Source organism: Physcomitrium patens, chromosome 11, assembly GCF_059467195.1.
Source record: "Physcomitrium patens ecotype Gransden chromosome 11, ASM5946719v1, whole genome shotgun sequence".
Taxonomy (NCBI): Eukaryota; Viridiplantae; Streptophyta; class Bryopsida; order Funariales; family Funariaceae; genus Physcomitrium; species Physcomitrium patens.
The window spans coordinates 2,406,694-2,426,864 of record NC_143420.1 but is presented as its reverse complement, the minus strand read 5'-3'; the positions used below and the strand labels follow the sequence as shown (position 1 = coordinate 2,426,864).

The 20,171-nt window shown below is 39.6% G+C and overlaps 3 protein-coding genes and 3 long non-coding RNA genes across 7 annotated transcripts; all 6 read left to right on the top strand.

Annotated features, from left to right (window-relative positions):
- The first annotated feature begins 8,850 nt into the window (after positions 1-8,850).
- On the top strand, positions 8,851-9,969 carry LOC149988098 (uncharacterized). Its single transcript, XM_090254059.1, has 2 exons — positions 8,851-9,482; positions 9,753-9,969. Exons 1-2 carry the CDS (start codon positions 8,858-8,860, stop codon positions 9,773-9,775), a joined length of 648 nt encoding a protein of 215 aa, XP_090110185.1. The 5' UTR covers positions 8,851-8,857; the 3' UTR covers positions 9,776-9,969.
- A 119-nt stretch (positions 9,970-10,088) lies between these two features.
- Positions 10,089-11,362, top strand: LOC149988097 (uncharacterized). Its single transcript, XR_016505377.1, has 3 exons — positions 10,089-10,325; positions 10,559-10,572; positions 10,827-11,362. It is a non-coding gene; the product is annotated as an uncharacterized LOC149988097 (long non-coding RNA).
- Positions 11,363-12,874: 1,512 nt separating this feature from the next.
- Positions 12,875-13,993, top strand: LOC149988096 (uncharacterized). The gene is made up of 2 exons (XM_090254062.1): positions 12,875-13,506; positions 13,777-13,993. The coding sequence occupies exons 1-2, from the start codon at positions 12,882-12,884 to the stop codon at positions 13,797-13,799; spliced, it is 648 nt and encodes a 215-aa protein (XP_090110188.1). The 5' UTR covers positions 12,875-12,881; the 3' UTR covers positions 13,800-13,993.
- A 119-nt stretch (positions 13,994-14,112) lies between these two features.
- On the top strand, positions 14,113-15,386 carry LOC149988095 (uncharacterized). 2 transcript variants are annotated; one of them, XR_016505375.1, is made up of 3 exons: positions 14,113-14,349; positions 14,583-14,596; positions 14,851-15,386. It is a non-coding gene; the product is annotated as an uncharacterized LOC149988095 (long non-coding RNA). The 2 variants fall into 2 exon arrangements; XR_016505374.1 differs by lacking the exon at positions 14,851-15,386 and having other exon boundaries at positions 14,211-14,349; positions 14,583-14,692.
- A 1,512-nt stretch (positions 15,387-16,898) lies between these two features.
- LOC149988094 (uncharacterized) lies at positions 16,899-18,017 on the top strand. The gene is made up of 2 exons (XM_090254060.1): positions 16,899-17,530; positions 17,801-18,017. The coding sequence occupies exons 1-2, from the start codon at positions 16,906-16,908 to the stop codon at positions 17,821-17,823; spliced, it is 648 nt and encodes a 215-aa protein (XP_090110186.1). The 5' UTR covers positions 16,899-16,905; the 3' UTR covers positions 17,824-18,017.
- A 119-nt stretch (positions 18,018-18,136) lies between these two features.
- LOC149988093 (uncharacterized) lies at positions 18,137-19,410 on the top strand. Its single transcript, XR_016505376.1, has 3 exons — positions 18,137-18,373; positions 18,607-18,620; positions 18,875-19,410. It is a non-coding gene; the product is annotated as an uncharacterized LOC149988093 (long non-coding RNA).
- Positions 19,411-20,171: the final 761 nt, after the last annotated feature.

Genomic DNA, 20,171 nt, shown 5'->3' with positions numbered 1-20,171 from the left:
AATGTTGATTTTATTGCTCAAAGATGAAATTGCTCCGACTTCAATAGAACCATTCTTTGTTGCTCAAAAGTTGCATCTCCTTCTTTTGGTGCAAGATAAGAACGTCTAGACAAGGCATCAGACAAACCTTGTTGTTTTCCTGGCCGATAAGTGATGATGAACTCGAATCTTAATAAAGACATGCTCCAACGAACTTGGCGACGATTTAATACATGTGCTGACATAAAATATTTGAGGTTCTAGTGATCCATATATACGGTGACTAGATTGGAAGCACCTTCTAGATAAAGATGCCATTCTTGAAAAGAATCCATAATTGCAAGAAGTTCTTTGTCGTGGATCTTATAATTGATTTCTACTGTTGAGAATTTTCTTGAATGAAAGGCTACTGGATGAAGTTTGTCATCTGTTCCTATTTGTGATAAAACTACACCCAGAGCAAAGTCTGATGCATCTGTTTCCATAAAGAATACTTTGGAAAAATCAACACAATACAAGATTGGTGTAGAAACAAAGGCTGTCTTCGAAGATTCAAAAGCAACTTCCGCTTCTTGATTCCATTGGAGTTTGTTTTTAGAAGTCAAACGTGTAAGTAGAGCTGCAACTTGAGAGAAGTCTTTGATGAAGATCCGATAGTAGTTGGAATATCGTAAAAAACATTGGACATCTCTTACCGTTTTTGGGATCTTTCAATCCATAATAGTTTGAACTTTCTTAGGATCCATCATAAGTCCATCATTTGAAATGATGTAACCTAAGAAATCGACTTGAGTAGTGTAGAATACATACTTTTCTATCTTGGCATAGAGTCTTACACCTCTTAATTTTTGTAACACACGATGAACATGAAGTTCATGTTCTTTTGGATTCTTAGAATAGATCAAGATGTCGTATAGATAACAAACCACAAAATCGTCCAAAAATTCTCAAAAAACATCATTCATTAGATGTTGAAAAGCAACTCGTACATTTGTAAGTCCAAAAGCCAAGACGTTGTATTCAAAATATCCATACCTAGTTTGAAACGCAGTCTTCCATTCATCTCCTTCTTTCATGCGTACTAGATTGTATGCTCACCAAAGATCTATTTTTGTATAGATCTTAGCTTGATTCAGCTGATCAAGAAGTCCAGATATTAAACGTAGTGGATATCTATTCTTGATGGTAATCTTGTTAAGTCCTCGTTAATCAACACACATCCGCAATGATCCATCTTTTTTCTTCACAAATAGAATTGGAGCTCCTACTTGAAATTTAGAATGGCGTATGAAATTCTTGGCTAGATTTTCTTCAATATACTCCTTGAGTTCAGCCAACTCATTTTGTGATAAACTGTAGATTGGTCCGAATGGTGGTTGTGCTCTTTCTTGAAGGTCAATTGAGCAATCATAGGGACAATGTTCCAAGAGTGTATCTGCATTTTTTTTTTCAAATACATCTTGAAATTCTTGATATTGGCTTGGAATGCCACTTGAAGTCTTTTCACCAGTAGAAATGGTTGTGGCATAAATAATATATGGTGATTCTTTCTTAGCAGCATGTAAGAAAGCTTTTGCACCTATAAATACGGGTTTAATTGAACTGGACTTATGACTCTCTACTTGATTAACTACACTATTAATTATACTTTTAGAAAAAGTAAGAGTTCAGAAAATCCAATCTATTTGAGGGTTGTATTTTTCTAACCACGATAAACCTAAAATTATTGGATTAGAGGGAGATCTAATGATATTAAATATTACAAAACTATTATGACCATTGATTATTACTTCTATAGAAAGGATTTTGTGAGTAATATCTCTAGAAGATAATGGACGACCATCTATGACTTCTACATGAATAGGTTTAGTTTTCTTTACTAAAGATATGCTATGTCTTTTAATAAATTCTTCATCTAAAAAACATGTGAGGCTCCTAAATCTAACAAGGCAGAGACTTTGTAATGTTTAGGTCCTAAAATAATATTTAATGTAAAACAAGGAGAGGGCTTTGAGGAGAGAATAGGACCTTTACTAGATGTTGTGCAAGGTTCCAACTACACGGTCCCTATTGTAGCTGGACAAACTCGTTTTCCGACATATTTTCTTCTTTCATAGCCATACTCCTCATTTTGTGATTGCGTCATTTCTTTGGACAATATTGAGCAATGTGCTTTGGTTCTCTACAATATAAACATAATCTTTCTTGACGACGACGAGTCTTTTCTTGCTCAGTAAGAGGTTTGAAACGTACTTCATTAATTTACATATCCTCTACTTCCGAATGTATGTGTTGAAGAGGTGTTGGTGTTGCCATTGAATTATAGTTACGTTGAGGTCCACTTGTACGGTTCTCAGATCAAAATTCAAAAAGGCGATTGTCGCACTTCACAGCAAAGTCAATTGCTTGACTCAATGTTTGAGGATTAGGTAAGTTGAGCATTAATTTTTTTTCTTCATATTGTAATCTGTAGAGAAATTGACTAATAAGTGCAGCATCATCCCACTTGATATCAGTTGCAAGTTGTCAAAATTGTGAAGCGTATAATGTTACTGATCGATTATCTTGCCGTTAAATATGGATCTTATTGGTTGCAACACAAATTGCATCATGTTCTCCATACATGGATCGAAACTCCGCCAAAAAAACCTCTAGATTATCCAATATTGGATCTCGTCATTCAAGAAAAGATGAAAACCACGATAGGGCTGAACCTGAAAGAAGCGTATCAATGAATCTAACTTACGATCCTGGAGTTGGATAGCTTTGGGGTTGAAGTTCAATCACAAGTTATACTTGATTGATAAATCCTCGAAACTTGGATCTGATGCCATCAAACTTCTCGGGTAGGGCAATTCTTAGTTCTCTAACATTTGAAGGACGTTCGACCATAGGAGAACAAACATGGTTTGGTGCAGATGTTGAAGCAACTCCAACCATTTCTATATCTTCACTTCCTGCCAATCTTATTTTTTCTTGTGGTGGTAAATTGAGTTGATGCATCGCAAGCATTAACTCCTTGAATTGCTCTTGCATTTGTGCCATTGATTTCTTCATTTCAGTAAGTTTTGCCATGATAACACTTAGAAAAGAGAAGATGTCTAATATTGCTTAAGACAAATAGAAGAGAGGACTTGAGAAGAGAGAAAATACTATGGACAATATCAGTTTAGAAGAAGGTAATCCGCAACTTCTAATATGCTTGTGTCTTATTAAGAAAAATGAATAATCCACTCTTAATCAAGATTAGACAAAGCTCTCATATTGTAGGTGTATTCTTGTCAATCTATCAAGGAGAAGAACATAATAAAGACAAATAAAGAAGTGAGACTTCTTTCAAAGAAAGATGACAAAATAGAAATAACTTGCTATGTATATTGAAACAAAAACTATAATGGCTATTGTCAAAATACAAGAAAACTAGAGACCCTTGAAACTAGACTGGAAGCAAGAATGGAGTTGATAAGAGTGAAGAAGGCTTCACTCTTGTCTCTATATACACTATCTAACTAGGGGCTATGTGGCGACATTCTATAGGACCTCCAATAAGTGTTGACTTTGTAGGACACATGCCTTGACTTACAAGGCAGGTTTTTTCTATATGTGGGCCACATAGTTGGCTTGGTCTTCAAGCTAACAACATGTGTGGCACATGGCCAACTTGTTGACCACGTTTCTAATCCAAAAAGTCAATTAAAGACACTTGTAAAGTCAAAGCAGTGTCTATAGAGCTTCTAGGAAGCTTTCATATCAAATATTATAGAATTAACTTACTTTTATTTACTTTTACTTACTTCTATCTATTTATGCATGTAATTATTGGCTTATATGTGTATGTCCGTGACATTATTAGATTATAAATGAAAAGCATTATAGATGCATTGAATAAGGTAATGCCAAAGCAAATTAGTCTCAAGTATATATATCACAAAGAATTAAAGAGTTAATATATTCTTATATCTCTAAAAAATAATAAATAATTATTTAAATATAATTTAATATTAAAACTATGATAGCTATTTTCAAAAATAAAAAGACTCAAGATTATTAAAATAAGATTAAAAATTAAAAAAAATATTGAAAAAAGTAAAGAAGGCATTAGTCTTATCTCTATATATACTATTTAACTAGAAACTACGTGACAATGTTCTATAGGACCTCCAATATGTACTCAATTTATAAAACATATGTTTAATTTGCAAGACAAGTTTTTTACATCTGCACCACATCTCCAATTTATACCACAAGTCATCAATATGTACAATAAATGGCCAAGTTTGCAACTTGTTAATCACCTATAAATATGTATAATATCAACTTTATATCTAAAAAGCTTCTTTATAAAATATTATCAAATTAACTTACTTCTACATACTTTTATTTAACTCCTATAATTTATATATATATATATATATGTATATATATATATATATATATATATATATATGGCAAAGATATTACTCTCTCTTTTAGAAATAAGTTGTCATAGACATACATATTATTCCAATAAGTATCCATATGATTAGATAGTTTTAGGTAAAAATAGATTATTTTTATAATATCTTCTTAACAAACTTTTTAGAAGCTTTATAGATACAATTTTGACTTTACATATATTTGTAGTTGATTTATCAAGTTATTTGAAATAGAAGGAAAAATTATGGATGCTATACTTGATGGAAGTAAGAATAGATTTGTAGCTATTGCAAATTTTTAGAACCTTGTTTAGACTCTTAGGATAGAATTTTCATGCATCATCAATATCAACCATAGAAGCATTATTCTTATACCTATAAAAGAAGTCTAAAATCTATTCTAAGAAATTGTATAATTAAGAAAAGCAAGTAAATCAATCTTTCCACTAAATTTATAAAATCTCACTTCTATAAACACAAAAGAGATAAGGATTAGTATATCCAAGAAGTTTGATGGAAAAAATCAAAATTTTCAGGATTTTTGTAATAAATTAAGCTCTATTTAAGATTGAATCTTTTCCAATACTCTGATGGATTTATTCAAGTTGGATTCATAAGAATATTTATTTTTGGAAGTATTTTTTTTTAGTTTGTATTTTTTGATGGAAAAAGATTTATGATTTTTTTATGATTTGAATTCATTTCTTGAACTGCTCATGGTGTCAAGGATAAGAACTTGATGAAAAAGCCATTCAAACAAGTAAGCCTTCACTCAAAGAAAGATAACAAAATATAAATAAACAAGTATGTAAATTGAAAGAGAAACTGGAATGGCTATTGCCAAAAGACAAGAAAATTAGAGACCCTTGAAACTAGAATGGAAGCAAGAAAGGAGTTGACAAGAGTGATGAAGGCTTCACTCTTGTCTCTATATATACTATCTAACTAGAGGCTATGTGGCGACATTCTATAGGACCTCCAATAAGTGTTGACTTTGTAGGACACATGCCTTGACTTACAAGGCAAGTTATTCTATGTGTAGGCCACAATGTTAGCTTGGTCTTCAAGCTAATATGTGTGGCACATGGCCAACTTATTGACCATGTTTTTAATCCAAAAAGTCAATTAAAGACACCTATAAAATCAAAGCAGTGTCTATGAAGCTTTTCAGGAGCTTCCATATCAAATATTATAGAATTAACTTATTTTTACTTACTTTTACTTACTTCTACCTATTTATACATGTAATTATTAGCTACATGAGAGTGTCCATGATATAACCCCCCTTCTAGAGACAAGTTCCATGAAGAGCGGTCATCATATGTTGAAGAATCTATGATGCAATAAATTATATTCACCACATATTTTGATCTTTGTTCTCTTTGAAGATGATTGATACGGCCTCTCAACCATCGGTAGTGTCCCATACAAGGGCGGAAAGACTACCCAATTATTTGATCATTGTTGAGGTCTTCATAACTTCCTTCGAATAAAATATTTGGAACACCATCAAGAGTTGTTCCTATCTCTAATAAAATCACCAAATGTCGGGAGTTCCTTCCCAAGTCGTGATACCAAACACATTATATCTCGCCATCTATTTGAGGAAGAACATGTTGTTCTTGAAGATCTTCATCTCGATTGCATCATCTTGAAGGTTGTGATAATTGTAATGTCTCGTTTGGCAGGTCAGCAAATGAAGGCTCTTGAGTTGAATCCGTTGGTTGTTAGTTCTCCATCTCTTGAGCGTCACAACTACAAAGAAGCTATAAATAAGTATTGAAAGTAGAATGTTATCTTGCCTAAATCTTGTTTCTTTTATAAAGAAGGTTTTCATCTTGATTTTGATGGATGTCGTGGATGAAAAGCCTCCACTACCTTCGCTGCATTTGCAAGATTCTTTATTGGCTCCCATGTGTTTTCACTAATTTCATATCCGTGCCAATAGACAAGATCTTGTAATTTATTTTGGCGTCGCCTTGAATCTAAGACTTCTTTTACTTCAAACTCTTGATTATTATCCACTTCTATAGGAGGAGGTAGAACTTGTCTTCTTTTTGGTATGTCCATTGTCATGTATGGTTCAAGAAGAGACACGTGGAATACTGGATGGATTTATATTGACACCGGTAGGTATAAACAATATGCAAATGGATTGATTTGTGTAGAAATAGAAAATGGTCTAAGCCTTTGATAGTCCAACTTATCACAAGGACAAGTGGTGTTGATATTACGACGAAGTAACCATATCTTATCACTCAATGTTGATTTTATTCCTTAAAGATGAAATTGCTCCGACTTCAAGAGAATCGTTCATTGTTGCACAAAAGCTGCATCTAGTTCTTTTGGTGCAAGATAAGAATATCTAGACAAGGCATAGGACAAACCTTGTTATTTTTATGGTCGATAAGTAATGATGAACTCGAATCTTGATAAAGACATGTTCCAACCAGCTTCACAATAATTTAATACGCGTGTTGATATGAAATACTCAAGGTTCTTGTAATCCGTATACAAAGTGACTAGACTAGAAGCGCCTTCTAGATAATGACTTGAAAAGAATCTACAATTGCAAAAAGTTCTTTGTCATGCATCTCATAATTGATTTCTGCGATAAAAAATTTTCTTGAATGATAGGCTACTAGATGAAGTTTTTCATCTATTCCCATTTGTGACAAAACCGCACCTAGACCAAAATCTGATGCATCTGTTTCCATAAAGAACGCTTTGGAAAAATCAACACGATACAAGATTGGTATAGAAACAAACGCTGTCTTCAAAGATTCAAAAGCAACTTCTACTTCTTGATTCCATTGGAGTTTGCCTTTACAAGTCAAAAGTGTAAGTGAAGCTACAACTTGAGAGGAGTCTTTCATGAAGATCCGATAGTAGTTCGCTAATCCCAAAAAACATTAGACATCTCTTACCATTTTTGAGATCTTCCAATCCATAATAGATTGAACTTTCTTAGGATCCATCATAAGTTCATCAATTAAAATGATGTAAGCTAAGAAATCGACTTAAGTAGTCTGGAATACACACTTTTTTATCTTAGCATAAAGTCCTGCATCTCTAAATTCTTTTAAAACACGATAAACATGAAGTTCATGTTCTTTTGGATTCTAAGAATAGATCAACATGTCAGGTAAATAACAGACCACAAAATCGTCTAAAAACTCTCAAAAAACATCATTCATTAGATGTTGAAATGCAATTTGTGCATTTCTAAGTCCAAACGCCAAGACATTGTATTCAAAATATCTACACTTAATTCGAAACGCAGACTTCAAATCATCTCCTTCCTTGATGCATAATAGATTGTAAGCTCCCTGTAGATCTATTTTTGTATAGATCATAGACTGATTCAGCTGATCAAGAAGTCCAGATATTAAAGGTAGAAGATACATGCATATTTTGACTAAAATAATAAAATATGATATTACACAATACCATTTATTTCTTCTAAAAACAAACCAAGTTTTTTTACATATATATATATATATATTATTTATTACCAAATTTGGCAAGATAATGCTCTATGTTATCAATCTAAATAATCATTTTTGAGTGGAAGTTGTTTGTATTGCTTGTTGCATCCAAAAGATCTCTTATCATTCATCACTTCCAAACATCAAAGCTTTTAGAAGATGGAGAGGGATAAAATCCAATCTACAATATCTACGAGTTTTGGATGTTCTACCTTTGTAGAATTCTTATACAACTACATCTTTACCACACTTCCATGGATAGTGTGATGCAAACTATATAAAATGTCTTTAATCTAAAAAGTCAACTTTTAAGCACTAATATTATATTTATTATTCTCTTTTGAGTTGGCACTCTTAGAACAAGTTATAGTTGTTTAATATTGTACCAAAGCCAAATATAAAACCATAGCTACAACTTTAAGCTACTCAATGTGATTTCAAGTATCATTAAAACAGCTTGTATACAATGTATTATTGCCAAACACAATTTATTGTAACACCCAATCTTGCATTGCAATGACTAAGAATCCTAGCTTTCATGCTTGAACAACATATGTTGATGTACAATACCACAATATTTTATGCAAAAGCACAATGAAAAATAAAGTTATTACATGACATGTTTCTTGAAAATAAACTAAAGGCCAATATTATTTACTTTAGCCAAAGCATTTTACATCTTAGTGTGATTGATTTGACTTCAACAAATTTTAGATGAACTTAGTTTATGCTGATTAGCATATAAGGAGAGGTGGTAGAACACATATTCACCGAAAACAACAGTAATAAATAATAAATAAATGTTACTACCCACAAAGTAGTTTGGTAGGTAGTTGCAACCATCCCCGCCCCATCCATGAAGACATGAAAAGTCACCCCTAATCTTCACCTCCTGGATTAACATCGAATAATATATGAGCACGTTGACAATTCCAGCCCCGGCATATTATTAGACCTGCCCCCCCGGCAATCCAAATGGCGGCACGGCAGCCCCTTTCCCTGCAGCTACCACCACCAACCTGGGATGCTCATCCCGGCCCAGCAGCAGCATCCTCCCCCGCCGCACAACACGACACACCGTGTGTGTCGCTGTCCCTCACCTCAACTCAATGCTATAACATCCCCCCGCCGCCGCGCTCCCTCTCCACCTTCATCACCCGCTCTCGTTGTCGTTGCTTGAGCACCCGGCTGCGCCACCCCGAGCTCCCCATCTTCGCCCTTCCCCCAATCGGACAGGGTGTCGGGGTTCCATCTGCACTGCGCCGCAGTCCCAGCGCCAGCGCCATGAAGCTCCTCGCGGTCGCAGCCGTGTCCTTGATCCTGCTCGTGACCTCTCAGATGGTGGTCACATCCCACGCAGCCGGCTGCGACATCCTCAAACTAACGCCGTGCGTTGCAGCCAGCAGGAATGCCAAGGTGATGCCGTCCAGGCAATGCTGCTCCAACATCGCCGGCATGGGCAAGGGGCTTCCGGGAGCCAAGTGTCTGTGTTCTCTCCTGAGCCACCCTCTGGCCAGGTCGCAAGGGGTGGCTCCCCGGATCGCTCTTGGCATCCCCCAGAAATGCCGCATCGCCGTCCCGAGGGGCTTCGTGTGCCAAGGTACGCTTTCACGCCTCCTCCCGCGCTGATGCAGTGTCTGTGCCTTCCAGCCGCCCGGGCGCCCCAGAGGGTGGGCTGTAGCAGCGATCTCCCCCGCGTCATGTGGTGTTGTGTTTGCTCCTGCTGCGTTGCGCTGCGTTGCGTTGCCTTGGGCGTGTGGGCTGTGAACATGCTGGCGACAGTGGGTCGGGGAGTGCACCGCCTCGTTGGATGCGGAGCCGATCGCGATGATGGGCGGCCACTCACGCCTTTGAGTTGCGTGCTGTGCAGGAATTCGCGTCCCCGGAAGCTGAGCTCTCAGGGTCCAAGCCGGAGCACCGCCGTGGCCACGTGGGGTGGGAGTGGACGGAAAGCTTCTGAGCGTGCAGCCGAGTAGAGTGGCATTGTGTACTCCGCTGTGAAAGCGGGACAATTATTTATAAATGTGACAACGTCTTTCCGTGACATCCGGCACGCAGTGCTGGTGTGACAGCCTTTGTAATCGTAATGTGGTGTGCGATGCGTCCAACGCTGGTCCAGTCGTGTGGTGTGTTGTTGTACCCGTCAGGATACGGTGCATGGGAGTGTGTGTGAGACACAGAGCAAACGGCATCACGCTGCAGGGGTTGTGGAATTGTGGCAGCATGGAACTGAACTGCGCAGCACCGGATTTAGTCCGTCCGGGTGGAAACAAGACAGGCACACAGGAGTTGATTAGATAGGTTCTGACCTTAGATCTGGTCGGGGGCGGATACCACTTCGCAGCCGGATGTTGATGTTGCCTGATGTACGAGGAAGCGAAACAGCTGTGTGCACACTCGGGTGGCGGTGACAACGCATGGGAACCGATTCGGCGAGGATGAGGTCGTTGTGGAGATCCCTGGCTGCGTGGCACTTCGTCATGTCGTGGACTTGGTTGGATTGATTTGTTGTTCTATGCACAGCCGATTCTAACTTTATCAGGTTTTCGGAGTGTCACTCATTCCTCAGGATAGATGTTTCCATGTAGATTTAACCCTCTGCGTTGACGTTCGTTATACACATTGGGAAACTGTAACCGTGTTGATGCCTACAACTTGTGTGATCGATGCTCGCAGGAATTGAAATGCTGGTATATATTTTGACCGGCACAATCTTAGATGTATCTGAGTTGCATATGTATTGATCGAAGATAAGTAATTTCTGAATTGGTGACAGTTTCCACGCACACATCATTGCAGTATGAAAGAGCATGCAAGTGTGAAATGAAATCAATCGTAATTCACAGTTTGTGATAATCAGGAGATTCCTTCTAGATTGCAGGATACACATGTCCGTGTAGGAAGTGTGGACCTAAGATGTGAATGTTCTGTTGTTGTTGAGCAGGGCAGCTGGTTGTGTTAAGTTCTTCTGTGGAATTCACTTCAATGAAGTGGAACCGAGATGTTTCGAATAGGGTCCCTGATATGTTTTTCTGCAGAGTAGTACAACTAAGTTATTCACACGTCCAGACGACAAAGCGAAGGCTTCAACGCGAAAGGTTCCCTGTGGTACGTAATATTGATCCAACCAGGGAGACGAACTCGTGTGAGAATTGGATGGAAGAGAATTGATGCGAACTTGGTTGCAACTGATAACCGGCAGCAAAGGCTTGATCAATATTAAGCGCAAGGCATAACAGAGCGTGCCAACCCACAAAAAAGGTTACACAATTGCGTGCCCGGGTTGAACAAACAAATTGGAATCAGTGTACAGAACTGTGAATACAGCGATCAAGTGGAGAGTGGCTATGAAGTAGTAGTTAAGTAAGTGTAATTGTTGCCCATTTTATACGGTGTTGATCGATCCAAGTAGCATTGTAGTCAAATTATGGCCTATGTAATAAACGTTCCACTCTAGTATTGTCTTTTCACCTTCTAAAACTACTTGACATTATCAAATGAGCAATTTGAATTTATTCGCTATAGCTAGAATGCCTAAGGTAAATATGGACTTTGATTTATGAACAAAGTTTCTAATTGGTTCACTATTTTGTTTTGATTGTATTTTTTTTTACAAAACAAAAAAAAAAAAAAAAACAAAAAAAAAACATTATAAAATTCATTCTCCTATGTCATATGGCATTTGTAGGATAATACTTCTTGTATTAGTCCATTTTAATCTTTGTGGCCATAGAACTACTCCTTCTTTTTGTGGTGCTTGATATTATTTATTCTTTTATGAATGACTTATTACAATTTACTATTATTTGATTGTTTTTAAAAGATGTTAGAAAGGTTTTTCTATTTTCCAACATCTTTGTACCAAGTGACATCCAAATTTGGATATTATTTGTTGATGTGTTATATAATTAATGGTGCAAAAATGACCAATATATAATTTTTAATGCATATTTTGACTAAAATGGCAAAATATGATATTACACAATACCATTTATTTCTTCTAAAAACAAACCAAGTTTTTTTACATATATATATATATATTATTTATTACCAAATTTGGCAAGATAATGCTCTATGTTATCAACCTAAATAATCATTTTTGAGTGGAAGTTGTTTGTATTGCTTGTTGCATCCAAAAGATCTCTTATCATTCATCACTTCCAAACATCAAAGCTTTTAGAAGATGGAGAGGGATAAAATCCAATCTACAATATCTACGAGTTTTGGATGTTCTACCTTTGTAGAATTCTTATACAACTACATCTTTACCACACTTCCATGGATAGTGTGATGCAAACTATATAAAATGTCTTTAATCTAAAAAGTCAACTTTTAAGCACTAATATTATATTTATTATTCTCTTTTGAGTTGGCACTCTTAGAACAAGTTATAGTTGTTTAATATTGTACCAAAGCCAAATATAAAACCATAGCTACAACTTTAAGCTACTCAATGTGATTTCAAGTATCATTAAAACAGCTTGTATACAATGTATTATTGCCAAACACAATTTATTGTAACACCCAATCTTGCATTGCAATGACTAAGAATCCTAGCTTTCATGCTTGAACAACATATGTTGATGTACAATACCACAATATTTTATGCAAAAGCACAATGAAAAATAAAGTTATTACATGACATGTTTCTTGAAAATAAACTAAAGGCCAATATTATTTACTTTAGCCAAAGCATTTTACATCTTAGTGTGATTGATTTGACTTCAACAAATTTTAGATGAACTTAGTTTATGCTGATTAGCATATAAGGAGAGGTGGTAGAACACATATTCACCGAAAACAACAGTAATAAATAATAAATAAATGTTACTACCCACAAAGTAGTTTGGTAGGTAGTTGCAACCATCCCCGCCCCATCCATGAAGACATGAAAAGTCACCCCTAATCTTCACCTCCTGGATTAACATCGAATAATATATGAGCACGTTGACAATTCCAGCCCCGGCATATTATTAGACCTGCCCCCCCGGCAATCCAAATGGCGGCACGGCAGCCCCTTTCCCTGCAGCTACCACCACCAACCTGGGATGCTCATCCCGGCCCAGCAGCAGCATCCTCCCCCGCCGCACAACACGACACACCGTGTGTGTCGCTGTCCCTCACCTCAACTCAATGCTATAACATCCCCCCGCCGCCGCGCTCCCTCTCCACCTTCATCACCCGCTCTCGTTGTCGTTGCTTGAGCACCCGGCTGCGCCACCCCGAGCTCCCCATCTTCGCCCTTCCCCCAATCGGACAGGGTGTCGGGGTTCCATCTGCACTGCGCCGCAGTCCCAGCGCCAGCGCCATGAAGCTCCTCGCGGTCGCAGCCGTGTCCTTGATCCTGCTCGTGACCTCTCAGATGGTGGTCACATCCCACGCAGCCGGCTGCGACATCCTCAAACTAACGCCGTGCGTTGCAGCCAGCAGGAATGCCAAGGTGATGCCGTCCAGGCAATGCTGCTCCAACATCGCCGGCATGGGCAAGGGGCTTCCGGGAGCCAAGTGTCTGTGTTCTCTCCTGAGCCACCCTCTGGCCAGGTCGCAAGGGGTGGCTCCCCGGATCGCTCTTGGCATCCCCCAGAAATGCCGCATCGCCGTCCCGAGGGGCTTCGTGTGCCAAGGTACGCTTTCACGCCTCCTCCCGCGCTGATGCAGTGTCTGTGCCTTCCAGCCGCCCGGGCGCCCCAGAGGGTGGGCTGTAGCAGCGATCTCCCCCGCGTCATGTGGTGTTGTGTTTGCTCCTGCTGCGTTGCGCTGCGTTGCGTTGCCTTGGGCGTGTGGGCTGTGAACATGCTGGCGACAGTGGGTCGGGGAGTGCACCGCCTCGTTGGATGCGGAGCCGATCGCGATGATGGGCGGCCACTCACGCCTTTGAGTTGCGTGCTGTGCAGGAATTCGCGTCCCCGGAAGCTGAGCTCTCAGGGTCCAAGCCGGAGCACCGCCGTGGCCACGTGGGGTGGGAGTGGACGGAAAGCTTCTGAGCGTGCAGCCGAGTAGAGTGGCATTGTGTACTCCGCTGTGAAAGCGGGACAATTATTTATAAATGTGACAACGTCTTTCCGTGACATCCGGCACGCAGTGCTGGTGTGACAGCCTTTGTAATCGTAATGTGGTGTGCGATGCGTCCAACGCTGGTCCAGTCGTGTGGTGTGTTGTTGTACCCGTCAGGATACGGTGCATGGGAGTGTGTGTGAGACACAGAGCAAACGGCATCACGCTGCAGGGGTTGTGGAATTGTGGCAGCATGGAACTGAACTGCGCAGCACCGGATTTAGTCCGTCCGGGTGGAAACAAGACAGGCACACAGGAGTTGATTAGATAGGTTCTGACCTTAGATCTGGTCGGGGGCGGATACCACTTCGCAGCCGGATGTTGATGTTGCCTGATGTACGAGGAAGCGAAACAGCTGTGTGCACACTCGGGTGGCGGTGACAACGCATGGGAACCGATTCGGCGAGGATGAGGTCGTTGTGGAGATCCCTGGCTGCGTGGCACTTCGTCATGTCGTGGACTTGGTTGGATTGATTTGTTGTTCTATGCACAGCCGATTCTAACTTTATCAGGTTTTCGGAGTGTCACTCATTCCTCAGGATAGATGTTTCCATGTAGATTTAACCCTCTGCGTTGACGTTCGTTATACACATTGGGAAACTGTAACCGTGTTGATGCCTACAACTTGTGTGATCGATGCTCGCAGGAATTGAAATGCTGGTATATATTTTGACCGGCACAATCTTAGATGTATCTGAGTTGCATATGTATTGATCGAAGATAAGTAATTTCTGAATTGGTGACAGTTTCCACGCACACATCATTGCAGTATGAAAGAGCATGCAAGTGTGAAATGAAATCAATCGTAATTCACAGTTTTTGATAATCAGGAGATTCCTTCTAGATTGCAGGATACACATGTCCGTGTAGGAAGTGTGGACCTAAGATGTGAATGTTCTGTTGTTGTTGAGCAGGGCAGCTGGTTGTGTTAAGTTCTTCTGTGGAATTCACTTCAATGAAGTGGAACCGAGATGTTTCGAATAGGGTCCCTGATATGTTTTTCTGCAGAGTAGTACAACTAAGTTATTCACACGTCCAGACGACAAAGCGAAGGCTTCAACGCGAAAGGTTCCCTGTGGTACGTAATATTGATCCAACCAGGGAGACGAACTCGTGTGAGAATTGGATGGAAGAGAATTGATGCGAACTTGGTTGCAACTGATAACCGGCAGCAAAGGCTTGATCAATATTAAGCGCAAGGCATAACAGAGCGTGCCAACCCACAAAAAAGGTTACACAATTGCGTGCCCGGGTTGAACAAACAAATTGGAATCAGTGTACAGAACTGTGAATACAGCGATCAAGTGGAGAGTGGCTATGAAGTAGTAGTTAAGTAAGTGTAATTGTTGCCCATTTTATACGGTGTTGATCGATCCAAGTAGCATTGTAGTCAAATTATGGCCTATGTAATAAACGTTCCACTCTAGTATTGTCTTTTCACCTTCTAAAACTACTTGACATTATCAAATGAGCAATTTGAATTTATTCGCTATAGCTAGAATGCCTAAGGTAAATATGGACTTTGATTTATGAACAAAGTTTCTAATTGGTTCACTATTTTGTTTTGATTGTATTTTTTTTTACAAAACAAAAAAAAAAAAAAAAACAAAAAAAAAACATTATAAAATTCATTCTCCTATGTCATATGGCATTTGTAGGATAATACTTCTTGTATTAGTCCATTTTAATCTTTGTGGCCATAGAACTACTCCTTCTTTTTGTGGTGCTTGATATTATTTATTCTTTTATGAATGACTTATTACAATTTACTATTATTTGATTGTTTTTAAAAGATGTTAGAAAGGTTTTTCTATTTTCCAACATCTTTGTACCAAGTGACATCCAAATTTGGATATTATTTGTTGATGTGTTATATAATTAATGGTGCAAAAATGACCAATATATAATTTTTAATGCATATTTTGACTAAAATGGCAAAATATGATATTACACAATACCATTTATTTCTTCTAAAAACAAACCAAGTTTTTTTACATATATATATATATATTATTTATTACCAAATTTGGCAAGATAATGCTCTATGTTATCAACCTAAATAATCATTTTTGAGTGGAAGTTGTTTGTATTGCTTGTTGCATCCAAAAGATCTCTTATCATTCATCACTTCCAAACATCAAAGCTTTTAGAAGATGGAGAGGGATAAAATCCAATCTACAATATCTACGAGTTTTGGATGTTCTACCTTTGTAGAATTCTTATACAACTACATCTTTACCACACTTCCATGGATAGTGTGATGCAAACTATATAAAATGTCTTTAATCTAAAAAGTCAACTTTTAAGCACTAATATTATATTTATTATTCTCTTTTGAGTTGGCACTCTTAGAACAAGTTATAGTTGTTTAATATTGTACCAAAGCCAAATATAAAACCATAGCTACAACTTTAAGCTACTCAATGTGATTTCAAGTATCATTAAAACAGCTTGTATACAATGTATTATTGCCAAACACAATTTATTGTAACACCCAATCTTGCATTGCAATGACTAAGAATCCTAGCTTTCATGCTTGAACAACATATGTTGATGTACAATACCACAATATTTTATGCAAAAGCACAATGAAAAATAAAGTTATTACATGACATGTTTCTTGAAAATAAACTAAAGGCCAATATTATTTACTTTAGCCAAAGCATTTTACATCTTAGTGTGATTGATTTGACTTCAACAAATTTTAGATGAACTTAGTTTATGCTGATTAGCATATAAGGAGAGGTGGTAGAACACATATTCACCGAAAACAACAGTAATAAATAATAAATAAATGTTACTACCCACAAAGTAGTTTGGTAGGTAGTTGCAACCATCCCCGCCCCATCCATGAAGACATGAAAAGTCACCCCTAATCTTCACCTCCTGGATTAACATCGAATAATATATGAGCACGTTGACAATTCCAGCCCCGGCATATTATTAGACCTGCCCCCCCGGCAATCCAAATGGCGGCACGGCAGCCCCTTTCCCTGCAGCTACCACCACCAACCTGGGATGCTCATCCCGGCCCAGCAGCAGCATCCTCCCCCGCCGCACAACACGACACACCGTGTGTGTCGCTGTCCCTCACCTCAACTCAATGCTATAACATCCCCCCGCCGCCGCGCTCCCTCTCCACCTTCATCACCCGCTCTCGTTGTCGTTGCTTGAGCACCCGGCTGCGCCACCCCGAGCTCCCCATCTTCGCCCTTCCCCCAATCGGACAGGGTGTCGGGGTTCCATCTGCACTGCGCCGCAGTCCCAGCGCCAGCGCCATGAAGCTCCTCGCGGTCGCAGCCGTGTCCTTGATCCTGCTCGTGACCTCTCAGATGGTGGTCACATCCCACGCAGCCGGCTGCGACATCCTCAAACTAACGCCGTGCGTTGCAGCCAGCAGGAATGCCAAGGTGATGCCGTCCAGGCAATGCTGCTCCAACATCGCCGGCATGGGCAAGGGGCTTCCGGGAGCCAAGTGTCTGTGTTCTCTCCTGAGCCACCCTCTGGCCAGGTCGCAAGGGGTGGCTCCCCGGATCGCTCTTGGCATCCCCCAGAAATGCCGCATCGCCGTCCCGAGGGGCTTCGTGTGCCAAGGTACGCTTTCACGCCTCCTCCCGCGCTGATGCAGTGTCTGTGCCTTCCAGCCGCCCGGGCGCCCCAGAGGGTGGGCTGTAGCAGCGATCTCCCCCGCGTCATGTGGTGTTGTGTTTGCTCCTGCTGCGTTGCGCTGCGTTGCGTTGCCTTGGGCGTGTGGGCTGTGAACATGCTGGCGACAGTGGGTCGGGGAGTGCACCGCCTCGTTGGATGCGGAGCCGATCGCGATGATGGGCGGCCACTCACGCCTTTGAGTTGCGTGCTGTGCAGGAATTCGCGTCCCCGGAAGCTGAGCTCTCAGGGTCCAAGCCGGAGCACCGCCGTGGCCACGTGGGGTGGGAGTGGACGGAAAGCTTCTGAGCGTGCAGCCGAGTAGAGTGGCATTGTGTACTCCGCTGTGAAAGCGGGACAATTATTTATAAATGTGACAACGTCTTTCCGTGACATCCGGCACGCAGTGCTGGTGTGACAGCCTTTGTAATCGTAATGTGGTGTGCGATGCGTCCAACGCTGGTCCAGTCGTGTGGTGTGTTGTTGTACCCGTCAGGATACGGTGCATGGGAGTGTGTGTGAGACACAGAGCAAACGGCATCACGCTGCAGGGGTTGTGGAATTGTGGCAGCATGGAACTGAACTGCGCAGCACCGGATTTAGTCCGTCCGGGTGGAAACAAGACAGGCACACAGGAGTTGATTAGATAGGTTCTGACCTTAGATCTGGTCGGGGGCGGATACCACTTCGCAGCCGGATGTTGATGTTGCCTGATGTACGAGGAAGCGAAACAGCTGTGTGCACACTCGGGTGGCGGTGACAACGCATGGGAACCGATTCGGCGAGGATGAGGTCGTTGTGGAGATCCCTGGCTGCGTGGCACTTCGTCATGTCGTGGACTTGGTTGGATTGATTTGTTGTTCTATGCACAGCCGATTCTAACTTTATCAGGTTTTCGGAGTGTCACTCATTCCTCAGGATAGATGTTTCCATGTAGATTTAACCCTCTGCGTTGACGTTCGTTATACACATTGGGAAACTGTAACCGTGTTGATGCCTACAACTTGTGTGATCGATGCTCGCAGGAATTGAAATGCTGGTATATATTTTGACCGGCACAATCTTAGATGTATCTGAGTTGCATATGTATTGATCGAAGATAAGTAATTTCTGAATTGGTGACAGTTTCCACGCACACATCATTGCAGTATGAAAGAGCATGCAAGTGTGAAATGAAATCAATCGTAATTCACAGTTTGTGATAATCAGGAGATTCCTTCTAGATTGCAGGATACACATGTCCGTGTAGGAAGTGTGGACCTAAGATGTGAATGTTCTGTTGTTGTTGAGCAGGGCAGCTGGTTGTGTTAAGTTCTTCTGTGGAATTCACTTCAATGAAGTGGAACCGAGATGTTTCGAATAGGGTCCCTGATATGTTTTTCTGCAGAGTAGTACAACTAAGTTATTCACACGTCCAGACGACAAAGCGAAGGCTTCAACGCGAAAGGTTCCCTGTGGTACGTAATATTGATCCAACCAGGGAGACGAACTCGTGTGAGAATTGGATGGAAGAGAATTGATGCGAACTTGGTTGCAACTGATAACCGGCAGCAAAGGCTTGATCAATATTAAGCGCAAGGCATAACAGAGCGTGCCAACCCACAAAAAAGGTTACACAATTGCGTGCCCGGGTTGAACAAACAAATTGGAATCAGTGTACAGAACTGTGAATACAGCGATCAAGTGGAGAGTGGCTATGAAGTAGTAGTTAAGTAAGTGTAATTGTTGCCCATTTTATACGGTGTTGATCGATCCAAGTAGCATTGTAGTCAAATTATGGCCTATGTAATAAACGTTCCACTCTAGTATTGTCTTTTCACCTTCTAAAACTACTTGACATTATCAAATGAGCAATTTGAATTTATTCGCTATAGCTAGAATGCCTAAGGTAAATATGGACTTTGATTTATGAACAAAGTTTCTAATTGGTTCACTATTTTGTTTTGATTGTATTTTTTTTTACAAAACAAAAAAAAAAAAAAAACAAAAAAAAAACATTATAAAATTCATTCTCCTATGTCATATGGCATTTGTAGGATAATACTTCTTGTATTAGTCCATTTTAATCTTTGTGGCCATAGAACTACTCCTTCTTTTTGTGGTGCTTGATATTATTTATTCTTTTATGAATGACTTATTACAATTTACTATTATTTGATTGTTTTTAAAAGATGTTAGAAAGGTTTTTCTATTTTCCAACATCTTTGTACCAAGTGACATCCAAATTTGGATATTATTTGTTGATGTGTTATATAATTAATGGTGCAAAAATGACCAATATATAATTTTTAATGCATATTTTGACTAAAATGGCAAAATATGATATTACACAATACCATTTATTTCTTCTAAAAACAAACCAAGTTTTTTTACATATATATATATATATTATTTATTACCAAATTTGGCAAGATAATGCTCTATGTTATCAACCTAAATAATCATTTTTGAGTGGAAGTTGTTTGTATTGCTTGTTGCATCCAAAAGATCTCTTATCATTCATCACTTCCAAACATCAAAGCTTTTAGAAGATGGAGAGGGATAAAATCCAATCTACAATATCTACGAGTTTTGGATGTTCTACCTTTGT

What these genes read in the sequence shown, in the direction of transcription:
- LOC149988094 (XM_090254060.1), top strand. Translation starts at nt 16,906, where the DNA reads ATGGCGGCACGGCAGCCCCTTTCCCTGCAGCTACCACCACCAACCTGG. An exon ending in GAGGGGCTTCGTGTGCCAAG is followed by an intron (nt 17,531 to 17,800) that starts GTACGCTTTCAC and finishes CGTGCTGTGCAG; the next exon opens with GAATTCGCGTCCCCGGAAGC.
- LOC149988098 (XM_090254059.1), top strand. Translation starts at nt 8,858, where the DNA reads ATGGCGGCACGGCAGCCCCTTTCCCTGCAGCTACCACCACCAACCTGG. An exon ending in GAGGGGCTTCGTGTGCCAAG is followed by an intron (nt 9,483 to 9,752) that starts GTACGCTTTCAC and finishes CGTGCTGTGCAG; the next exon opens with GAATTCGCGTCCCCGGAAGC.
- LOC149988096 (XM_090254062.1), top strand. Translation starts at nt 12,882, where the DNA reads ATGGCGGCACGGCAGCCCCTTTCCCTGCAGCTACCACCACCAACCTGG. An exon ending in GAGGGGCTTCGTGTGCCAAG is followed by an intron (nt 13,507 to 13,776) that starts GTACGCTTTCAC and finishes CGTGCTGTGCAG; the next exon opens with GAATTCGCGTCCCCGGAAGC.